We start from the raw sequence: 11,660 nt of genomic DNA, 5'->3' as shown, positions 1-11,660 counted from the left end.
ACAGTGAGTCAGGTCAGTCAGTAGCAAGTAGACAGTATTTGTAATCTTGGGTCATTTAGCAATGATGAATCCTTGATCCTTGATTTAGTCATTTCAAAAGATAGTGACATGGCTGGGAATGTGGCTTGGTGGTAGAGTGCTTGCCTAGCATGCATTAAGACCCGGATTCAGTTCCTCAGTACCACATAAACAGAAAAGGCCGGAAGTGGTACTATGGGTCAGGTTGGTAGAGTACTAGCTTTGAACAAAAAAGAAGCTCAGGGACAGTGCCCAGGCCCTGAGTTCAAACCCCATGACTGGCAAAAAAAAAAAAAAAGTAGTGGCTTTTAATTATTATAGCTACTTCTGGATGGAATTCTTATTATAGTTGGGTGCCAGTGGCTCACACCTGTAATCCCTAGCTACTCAGGTGGCTGATACCTGAGGATCATGGTTCAAAGCCGGCCCAGGCAGGAAAGTCGGTGAGACTCTTATCTCCAATCAACCACCAGAAAACTGAAAGTGGCACTGTGGCTTAAGTAGTAGAGCACTAGCCTTGAGCTGAAGAGCTCAGGGACAGCGTCCTGGCCCTAAGTTCAAGCCCCATGACCAACAACAAAAACAAAATCTTACTACAGAAATAATATTAATTACAAGAATATATATTTTCCAATATATATATAGAGTGAAAATTGATTTCTCAAATGTGTGCATATTCAAGAAATCCTCATCAGTAATCACCTTTGAACATTAATAAAAACCCTATAAAATACAGACATCAGAAGTCACCATTGCTATTGCTCTGAGTGTCAAAACTTGACAGCCTAAAAGTATGTATAGACATAGAAATACAGGGGGGAAGGAGAGTGCTAAGAGACCGTGAGCTTGCTTAGAATATATTGTGAATATATGTGGACATATGTAACAATGAAATATTTTGTCTGATGTAAGCTGACAGGTAGATGAGAGGAAATAACCATGTGGAGAAAGGATATTTGATATTGCCTATTTAACTCATAAGGTAATTACTATTTTTGTTGTTGCAAGACCGGGACTCAAAACTCAGTACCTGATGCTTTGCTCATTGGCTGGCTCCCTACCAACCGAGCCACGCCTCCAACCCTGATAATTACTATTTTTAAAAAACTTCCATTTTTCTATTAAATACGGAAACAGAAGCAGTGAATTAGGTAGGGGTGGGATATCAAGTGTTACATAAAAACTTGCTGGGCACTGGTGGCTCATTCTTGTAATCCTAGCAACTCTGGAAGCTCAGATCTGAGGATCCTGGTTTGAAGCCAATCCTGGGCAGGAAAGTCCATGAAACTATCTCTAGTTAACCAGCAAAAAGGCCAGCAGTGGAGCTGTGGCTCAAGTGGTAGAGCACCTGCCTTGAGTGAAAAAACAAAAAACAAGAATGTAAGGCCCTGAGTTCAAGCCCTAGTACTGGCCAAAAAAAAAGTCCCAAAATGTTTTGAGCAGTTTGGACAACCTGAGTTCCAGCCTGGTGACACCGGTCTTCCAAGAGAACTGGAAGGGTCTGGCCGAAGTGTTGAGTGGAAATCACTGAGCTCTGCCGGACACCGTGGCAGAGCCCGTGCCAGGGCCCGGCACTGACGCCCCACCACCCGGGGACAAAGAGCCAGCACTCAGCAACGGCTCCCACTCCTAGCCACGCAGGAGGCTGAGATGGGAGGATCTTGGTTCAAAGCCAGCCCAGGCAGGAAAGTCCATGAGACTCAGCCAATTAAAGAGCAAAAAGCAAGAAGTGGAAGCATGCCTCAAATGGTGAAGCACTGGAGCTGGGAATATGGCCTAGTGGCAAGAGTGCTTGCCTCGTATACATGAAGCCCTGGGTTTGACTTCTCAGCACCACATATATAGAAAATGGCCAGAAGCGACGCTGTGGCTTAAGTGGCAGAGTGCTAGCCTTGAGCAAAAAAGAAGCCAGGGACAGGGCTCAGGCCCTGAGTCCAAGGCCCACGACTGCCCCCCCCCCCCCAAAAAAAAGTGGTGAATCACCAGCCTTGAGCAAAAAGCTAAGGGAGAACACCCAGGCCCTGAGTTCAAACCTAGGACTGGCACAAGAGGGAAAAAACAGTGAATCTTTAAAACCCCCCGTTTTAAGTGTTAACTTTTAAATGTTAAATTCCATCACTTAAGATGTATTAGAATAGGGCTGGGAATTGGCTTAGCAGGTAGAGTGTTCGCCTAGCATGCATGAAGCCCTGGGTTCCATTCCTCAGCACGATATAAACAGAAAAAGCCGGAAGTGGCGCTGTGGCTCCAGAGGTAGAGTGCTAGCCTAGATCTAGCAAAAGCTCAGGGACAATACCCAGGCCCTGAATCCCAGGCCTCAGGACTGGCAAAAACAATCCAAATAGCTGACTTTCGGGCACAACTAGCCCGGCAGCTCAAGTGATCTTACTCAATCTAGTCACTTCCAAAAACGTCCCCCAATTTCCCGGCATTAGGCAGCTTCCACTCGTTTGCCGCACTTGTGATTTCCTCTCACTGCAGGCCTCACTGCTAAGCAGTGGGAAGAGCCTAGCACTGACATCCAATTCAGCAGAAACAGCAACATTACAAAAAAAGCGCGCAAACCGCCAAAGGTGCACGTGCCAAGCCATTGAAGGAGGGACGGGGTCGGGCTTGCTGTGAGCTGGGCTGAACCAAGCTCTCCTGGCTTTGAATATGCTGTTCCTTTCTGGACAAGAACTTGAATTTGATTACCGATTGGGTTGTTGGGGGGGGGGTTGTTTTTTTAGATACTTTGCTATCTTTGAGCTTCAATATATATGGAAGTAACCATAGCTTTTCTGTGACCAAATTTTTAATTCCTATCATGGCTCAAGTAGTAGAGTGCCTGTCTACCAAACATGAGGTGCTGAATTCACATCCCATCCCAGCACCACTAAAAAGTAGTGCATGTTTTGAAAAATTCCATTTGCATATACGAAAATAGAATAATTAAGCTTGTTGAAAATGTTTTAAAGAGCCGGGCGCTGGTAGCTCACGCTGAGATCTGAAGATCGCAGTCCAAAGCCAGTCTGGACAGAAAAGTCCCCATGAGACTCTTAACTCCAATTAGCCACTCAAAAACCAGAAGTGGCGCTGTGGCTCAGGTGGCAGAGTTAGCGCTAGCCTTGAGCAAAAGGGTGCTCAGGCCCTGTGTCAAGGCCCAGGACTGGCAACAACAAAAAAAAGGTAGGGGAGGACACAAAGAGAGGAATGGGCTCATACTTGTTTTTTGTTGTTTTTTTCCCCCAGTCCTAAGTCCTAGGGCTTGAACTCAGGAATTTACACTCTTGCTTGGCTTTTTCACTCAAGGCTGGTACTGTACTACTTGAGCCACAGCTTTGCTTCCAGCTTTTTGCTGGTTAATTGGAGATAGAATCTCAAGGGCTTTCCTGCCTGGGCTGGCTTTGAACCACAATCCAAAGATCGCAGCCCCCTGGGTAGCTAGCATTATAGGCACAAGCCACTGGTGCCAAGTACCTCTTTTATTTAAAACAAAATGAGGCTGAGATCTGAGGATTGTAGTTCAAAGCCAGATCAGGCAGGAAAGTCTCTGAGACTCTTATCTCCAGTTAGCCACCAGAAAGCCAGAGTGGAGGTATGATTCCAGTGGTAGAGCACTAGCCTTAAGCATCAAAGTTCAGTTTCTCAGTTCAAGCCCGAGGGCCGATACACACACACACACACACACACACACACACTACTAAAAGGTTTGGCCCCCTTTGAGGAAAAGTTGGCAGTTTCTTATAAATGTATACACTTGCCACACAACCCACCAATCCTAATAATGTGTAGCCACACAAGTAAAAAAAATATGCAACACACAATCCTATCACAAATTATTTAAACAGCAGCTTTACTCATATGCCCTAAACTAAAAGAAAAGTGTCCCTCACTGGGAATGACAAGCCCTGAGAATGTGGGTTCAGTCTCCAGCAGGGGGCACAGTGGGAATGGAGATGTGGTTTTAGCCTGGCATGGTGGTGAATATCTCAGCTGACAGAGGATGGGAAATTGGAGGCCAATCTGGTACTCATAGGAAGATTAGAGAGCAGTAGACGAGGTTAATCTAAATGTGTACGCATATGAATTACTATGGTGAAACCTCTTTGTACAATATAGTGACACAAATGAAGAAACCAAAACATGATACTGAGGGGTAAGTACCAGCAGAGAAGGTAATTGTATAAGTATTTTATAAGTGTATATGAAAATAGAGCTATGGGGGCTGGGAATATGGCCTAGTGGTAGAGTGCTCGCCTCTCGTATACATGAAGCCCTGGGGTCAATTCCCCAGCACCATCTATATAGAGAAGGCCAGAAGTAGCGCTGTGGCTCAAGTGGCAGAGTGCTCACCTTGAGCAAAGAGAAGCCAGAGACAGTGCTCAGGCCCTGAGTCCAAGGCCCAAGACTGGCAAAACAAACCAACAACCCAAAGGCAGGGCTGGGAATGTGGCCTAGTGGTAGAGTGCTTGCCTCATACATGTGAAGGCCAGGATTTGATTTCTCAGCACCACATATATAGAAAAAGCTGGAAGTGGTGCTGTGGCTCAAGTGGCCGAGTGCTACCCTTGAGCAAAAAGAAGCCAGAGACAGTGCTCAGGCCCTGAGTCCAAGGCCCAGGACTGGCCAAAAAAAAAAAACTATGAGCTGGGCAACAGTGGCTCACACCTATACTCCTAGTTACTCAGGAGGCTGAGATGTGAGGATCATAGTTCAAAGCCAGCCTGGCCAGGGAGGTCTGTGACTTTTTTTTGCCAGTCCTGGTGGGGCTTGAACTCAGGGCCTGAGCACTGTCCCTGGCTTTTTTCGCTCAAGGCTACCACTCTATCCACCTGGGCCACAGAGCCACTTCTGACTTTTCTTGTATATGTGATGCTGAGGAATCAAACCCAGGACACTTCATGCATGCTATGCAAGCTCAACACTAGGCCACATTCCCAGCCCCAACAGGGCACTTTTGAAGCATGCTGGCTTTTGTGGTCTTCAGACCTCAGCCTCCTGAGGGTAGCTAGGATTACAAGCATGTGCCACAGCTCAGAGCATAGCAGTTTTAAAAAAGAAAATATCAGGGGCTGGGAATGTGGCCTAGTAGTAGAGTGCTTGTCTAGTTGCACAAAGCCCTGGGTTCTATTCCTCAGCACCACATAAAACAGAAAAAGCCTGAAAGTGGCGCTGTGGTTCAAGAGGTAGTGCTAGCCTTGAGCAAAATGAAGCCAGGGACAGCTCCCAGGCCCTGAGTTCAAGCTGCAGGATTGGAAAAAAAAAAAAAAGTCCCTCAAATTTCCATTGAATGAGCCAACCATTTAGCAGCTATGCAGCAGATTCCTAAGTATTACTCTTCTAAGTCAGTATCCACTGAGAACACTGTACTTAAAGAGTTATGCTTCTAATTTAGTCCTGGGAGTTCCCAGTTCCCCAGAGACAGGCAAGTAATGAACTTGGTATATGCAGGTACTCAGGCTTAACCTCAGGGGCTGGGTGCTACCCTTTTCGTCCAAGGTTGACACTGTTACATGAACTACACCTCCACTTGAGTTGTTTAAGGCTTTCTTGGTATTTAATTGGAGATTAACGACCTCGTCGACTTTCCTGCCCAGGTTGGCTTTGAACTCCAATCAGATCTTGTTCTCCAGAGTAGTTAAGATTTTTTTTTTGCCAGTCCTGGGCTTGGACTCAGGGCCTGAGCACTGTCCCTGACTTTTTTGCTCAAGGCTAGCACTCTGCCACTTGAGCCACAGCGCCACTTCTGGCTGTTTTCTATATATGTGGTGCTGGGGAATCGAACCCAGGGCCTCATGTATACGAGGCAAGCACTCTTGCCACTAGGCCATATCCCCAGCCCCAGTAGTTAGGATTCTTAAGGGGGTGGGAGACAGCCCTGGAGGTTGAACTCAGCCTGAGCACTGTCCCTGAGCTTCTTTGTTCAAGGCTAGCATTCTACCTCTTGAGCCAGTGTCACCTCCAGCTTTTTGTGGTACTGAGGAATCAACTCAGGGCTTCATGCATGCTAAGCAAACACTGAACCACTAAGCCATACTCCCTGCCCATAGGTAGGACTTCATAGGCCTATGTCACCAGTGCCCTTTATGAAAAAGTTAGAAAAGAGAATTCAGGAAAACTGGCTCATGGGCTAGAGTTCTACTTGAGCCACCTCTGATCTGAACTTTTGCTGGTTAACTGGGAGATGGAGTCACAGACTTCAGGTCTCATTGAGTAACTGCAATTACCCAAAAGCACCACTGTTTTCTTGAGATGGGCAATTCCTGGGCCCAGGTGATCTTGCCTGTGTCTTGAGTAGCTGGGACTACAAGCAGCTGATCTTACAAAACCCAGCTTTGCTGGGCACCAATGGCTCATGCCAGTCAGCCTGGACAAAACAAAAAAATTGTTAAAAATTGTATCCATCTCCAAAATAACCAGCACCATCTTAGGAAACATGAGGTCCTACATTCTAAAGAGTGCAGGGTGAAATGTTTTAGTAGGGTTAACTATGGGCAAGGCAGTAATCTAAAAAAGCCTCAGAGTTGGTGGGATGAGATGTGAAGATTGTGACTCGAGGCCAGCCAGGGCATAGAGGATGACATGAGCCACTGGTGCCAGGCCAACAAGGCCAAGCTTCAAGCCCCAGTGGGGAAAATAGTCTTGCCTTAACCTTGCTAAATTAATTCAGCTAACAGAAAACCACCCCTCCCATTCTCATTTTCTGAAATATCTGAATCCCTGCTTACACATTTCCAGCCAGGCCACACCAGGATTTAAAACTACAATAACAGCTGACCAATCCTTCATGGGTTTGCATGAAATCCATTGTTACTGTACATTTGTTACTTTCGCTTGTGAATGGCCTAAAATTAAATACCAGACTAGTAGACCATTTCTAGGACTGGTTGACTTTCCTTCTATGCCTCCCACAGCAGCTAGACCTTTAGGCTAACTTCTTTGGATGAGTAAACCTCACAATTTTCACTATCCACTCTTAAGTACTCAGGCCAGAGGAAAACTACTTGTTGCACTTCATGAAAATGACAATCCTATCATGCCCTAGAGTGGCCTAACCTTAGCAGATCTAAACACTGCCAACACACCAGAATCTGCTTCAGAATGTCCTGTAACACCTGATCCTGCCAGTAATGGCTAGCCTAAGGGCTAGAACATGCACTTCCCAACTTGAACTGGAGACCATCCTATGGGACACAATTACTATGGGGCAGCTGCTGCTGTCAGCTCACACCTGTTCATGTCTACTCAGGAGGCTCAAGCTATGACTCAAAGCCAAACAGGGCAGTTAGGGACTGGTTTCCAACTCAGCTGTAAGCGGAGCTGTGGCTCAGCCGGCAGACACTGACCTGGGGGGAGAAATACTTAGGGATTCATGCCCAGGGCCAGATCTTGCTCACAATCAGGCCTAGAAATTACTTGTTTCCAACACTGAACCCACCCCATACCCTTTCCAAGCCATGTTGCCACCTGCTCAAAATTACCTCTTTTAAGCAACACACCTGATACTTGCAGTGTTTGTGGACTTCTAATCTACTACTGGACTCTAGAAAGCTTCACTGAGCTCATTCCATTCCAAGCTCATTTTAAAATCTCAGACTACAGCTATGACAATACAGAATTCCCAATTTAAAATGCCATGGGCCAGATGTAAATAAAATGCTGAGCCAGTCCCATCCTCCAAATCAAAGCCCTTGGTCTCCAAGTGCTTAATCACTACTACCAGGACTGCAACATTTGAACCAATTCCAAAATTTTAAGGGCCCTTATCCAGTAACTTACCAGATAATACCCAACCAAATGATTATGCCCCATAGATTATAAATATACATGACACAAACTGGAAAATGTGAAAATCTAAGCATTACCACAGAAATTGCTGACCAAAAAGATGACACCAGTTTCTCATTAAACTGTTTTAATGGGTCTCAAAATTCTGTGACAGATTTTTGGTCATGTTGTTTCCATCAAAAAGTACTGATTTTTAAAAACTAATAACTTAAAACTGCCACACAAAAAAATGGTCCACAAAACATTTTCCTTTCCTTCTGAAGGTTTTACGATGCATTGTTATCATTAACCAGTCTTTTACTATTAAACTTAAATGGCCAATTGAGATAAACAGTTCTGAGACCGTTCTTCCACCACTGGTTAAGACTGAAGTGGCAGGTGTTAGGGGTAATATTCATTTAGCCTTCTGAGCTTTCTGGGCAGACTTGGTGACCTTGCCAGCTCCGGCAGCCTTCTTGTCCACGGCTTTGATGACACCCACAGCAACTGTCTGCCGCATGTCACGAACAGCAAAACGACCTATTAGGAAATAAAGTTTAGTTATTGACATGAACAATGGTTTGGCTCAAAGAAAAGGATTTCCAGAGCAGCTAGCTTTGATAGTGAAGTGATCCTTACCCAGAGGAGGATAGTCAGAGAAGCTCTCCACACACATGGGCTTGCCTGGAACCATATCAACGATGGCAGCATCACCAGACTTCAGGAATTTAGGGCCATCTTCCAGCTTCTTACCAGAACGGCGATCAATCTTCTCTTTCAGCTCAGCAAACTTGCAGGCAATGTGAGCAGTGTGACAATCCAGCACAGGGGCATAGCCAGCACTAATTTGGCCTGGATGGTTCAGGATGATCACCTTGAGGAAACAAAGGTCAATGAGTTCCACGCTTGGCTTTAGGCAAGTTACTAAGAAGCTATGTGACTTCTTGTTACCTGAGCTGTGAAGCCAGCTGCTTCCATGGGTGGATCGTTCTTGCTATCCCCAGCCACATTGCCTCGGCGAACATCTTTGACTGACACGTTCTTGACGTTGAATCCCACATTGTCCCCAGGAAGAGCTTCACTCAAAGCTTCGTGATGCATTTCAACAGACTTCACTTCAGTGGTGACATTGACAGGAGCAAAGGTAACCACCATGCCAGGCTTGAGAACACCAGTTTCCACTCGGCCCACAGGGACGGTACCAATACCTACAGCATTCACACAATACACCATGAAGTGAAGGTAGGTGGGTCTTGTCTACCAAAACAATGTTTCTCTAAGTTTTCAAATACCCAACTTACCACCAATTTTGTAGACATCCTGAAGGGGCAGGCGCAAAGGCTTATCAGTGGGACGGGTTGGTGGCAGGATGCAGTCCAAAGCCTCGAGCAAGGTGGTTCCACTGGCACTGCCATCTTTACGTGTGACTTTCCATCCCTTGAACCAAGGCATCTGAAACACAACATTGCCAATTAAGTTTACCATCAATTTTGCACGTCCAGCTTTCTTTTAACTGCCTAGGAAAAGAAACTTACGTTGGCACTTGGCTCCAGCATGTTGTCACCATTCCAACCAGAAATTGGCACAAATGCTACTGTGTCAGGATTATAGCCAATCTTCTTAATGTAGGTGCTGACTTCCTTAACGATTTCCTCGTATCTCTTCTGGCTGTAGGGTGGCTCAGTGGAATCCATTTTGTTAACACCAACAATGAGCTGTTTCACACCCAGAGTGTAAGCCAGAAGGGCATGCTCACGGGTCTGCCCATTCTTGGAGATACCAGCTTCAAATTCACCGACGCCAGCAGCAACAATGAGGACAGCACAATCAGCCTTTAGGGGGGAAAAAACTTGCCATGTTAATAAGATAACAAACCCCTGACTTTCCACACCACTGGACAGTGTTCATTCAAATGTCATTTCACAAACCTGAGATGTGCCTGTAATCATGTTCTTGATGAAATCCCTGTGTCCTGGGGCATCAATGATGGTCACGTAATACTTGCTGGTCTCAAATTTCCACAGGGAGATGTCAATGGTGATACCGCGTTCCCGCTCAGCCTTCAGTTTATCCAAGACCCAGGCATACTTGAAGGAGCCCTTTCCCATCTGTAATGGTTTACAATTGGCCGTATTGTTTATAAGACGTGATCGAGCCCCCAAACTTCCTTCACCCACATTTAAGCAGCTTACATCAGGTTTAGAAACTCGAGGTTACCTGTACGGCCCAAAACCTACCCATTGCCTGTAGAACCAACCACCTAGTCCTTTCACCTTAGCCCGTCTTTCCTCCCCTCCCCCTGCACTTGCCTCGGCAGCCTCCTTCTCGAACTTCTCAATGGTTCTCTTGTCGATGCCACCGCATTTGTAGATCAGATGTCCGGTGGTGGTGGACTTGCCGGAGTCGACGTGTCCAATGACGACAATGTTGATGTGGGTCTTTTCCTTTCCCATTTTGGCTTCGACTTAGGGGTGGCTTTCGCGGCAACTTAAAAAAAAAAGAGACCTTTGTTTAAAAAAAAACCACTATCTGGGATCCGAGCGCGGGACGGCGATGGGAAAGCCGCCAGGGCCAAGTGGCAGGGAGAATCACATCCGGTGCCAGGCCGGCCTGCAGTCTCCACCCTCCGGGGCTGCCCCGAGCCTCCACCGCCGCCCGCCCGCCCGCCCGCCTCGCTCCCCTCCCCCCCTGCGAGCGGCCGCGCCGGGCGGCGGGCGGGCGGGCGCGGGGCGGCCGGACGGCGCCAGGCCGCACGCCGGGGTCACAGGAAGCGGCGGCCGAGGCGGGGGGACGGCCGCTCCCTTTGTGTGGTGACTCACCCGCCCTCCCGCCCGCTCTCCCCGGCCCCGACCGCCGCGTCCTCCATTTTGAGCTCCCCGCCGACGCCGGGGCGGGCAGCGGCCATCTTTCCGCGCACGCAACTGGTGCGCCGGCCGGGGCCCTGGGGGGAGGGGGGGGCCGGCCGACGAGGCCGCACCCCGCCGCCGCCCGCCCCGGCCGAGCATGTGCGCCGCCGCCGCCCCGACGCCCGACCCGGCCCGGCCACGGCCGCCCCGGCGGGGGCAAAGGGCGGCACCGCAGGACGGGCGGCCGCACACTGGGCGGCCTCCGCCCTCCTCCCGCCCCACCGCCGCCGGGGAGGCCGGCGCCACGTCCCCCCCCCGCACGCGGCGGCCCAGCGCCGGTCCGGCCCGGGCCTCGGCCCGAGCACGAGGCGCCCTCGAGCTCCCCTCCCCGCCCTCCCGCCCCGCAGCCCGCAACGCGGGGCGGAAACCTGGCGGGACACGGCCCCCGAGCCGCCGCCGCCGCCGCCGCCGCGGGAGCGAGAGAGAGAGGCCGGCGTGCGGAGGGCCCGGCGCCGTCCCCGGGCCGGCGGGCGGCCGGGCGGCCGGGCCCGCGGAAGCCACACCCGACACCCACCTGCGTTCTGACGGCAAACCCGTTGCGAAAAAGAACGTCCAGGGCGACTACGGCACTTATATACCGTGCTCCCCCACCCGCGGGAAGTGGGCGGGGCCAGCACACGACACCACTTTCCCAGGCTGCCCCGCGCCGCCTCCCCTCGGCAGCGGTTCAATCGCCGTCCCCTCCCCCTTCCCCCGCTTCCTGTGCCTGGGGACTGGGGGCCAAGTGCGCTCGGCCCGGCCGCCCGCACCCGCCTCCCCGCGCATGCTCCCCTCGGCCCGGATGACGACGCGGGCGAGCGAACGAGGGGCGGGGCCGCAGCCGGCCTCTCTTCGGAGGCTGGGGGGAGATTAGCGACGGTCCCTGGGATTCCCCGAGGCTAAGGCCCGTCCCATTGTATGAATTACTCGGGGACCCCCGCCTGGGGGATGGGGGGGGAGAGGCCTGGGGGCGCGCCCTGCCCTGGTCGCCGAGGTTGGGGTTGGGGG

General features: G+C 49.8%; 1 protein-coding gene across 1 annotated transcript; it reads right to left on the bottom strand.

The window, feature by feature from the left end:
- Positions 1 to 7,898: 7,898 nt before the first annotated feature.
- Positions 7,899 to 11,324, bottom strand: Eef1a1 (eukaryotic translation elongation factor 1 alpha 1). Its single transcript, XM_048353688.1, has 8 exons — positions 11,188 to 11,324; positions 10,077 to 10,254; positions 9,696 to 9,875; positions 9,303 to 9,599; positions 9,069 to 9,219; positions 8,719 to 8,975; positions 8,407 to 8,641; positions 7,899 to 8,307 (listed from the first exon to the last, which is right to left on the bottom strand). Exons 2-8 carry the CDS (start codon positions 10,218 to 10,220, stop codon positions 8,183 to 8,185), a joined length of 1,389 nt encoding a protein of 462 aa, XP_048209645.1. The 5' UTR covers positions 10,221 to 10,254; positions 11,188 to 11,324; the 3' UTR covers positions 7,899 to 8,182.
- Positions 11,325 to 11,660: the final 336 nt, after the last annotated feature.

Source organism: Perognathus longimembris, chromosome 9, assembly GCF_023159225.1.
Source record: "Perognathus longimembris pacificus isolate PPM17 chromosome 9, ASM2315922v1, whole genome shotgun sequence".
Taxonomy (NCBI): domain Eukaryota; kingdom Metazoa; phylum Chordata; class Mammalia; order Rodentia; family Heteromyidae; genus Perognathus; species Perognathus longimembris.
The sequence above is the reverse complement of the archived record's forward strand: the minus strand, read 5'-3'. Positions and strand labels throughout refer to the sequence as shown.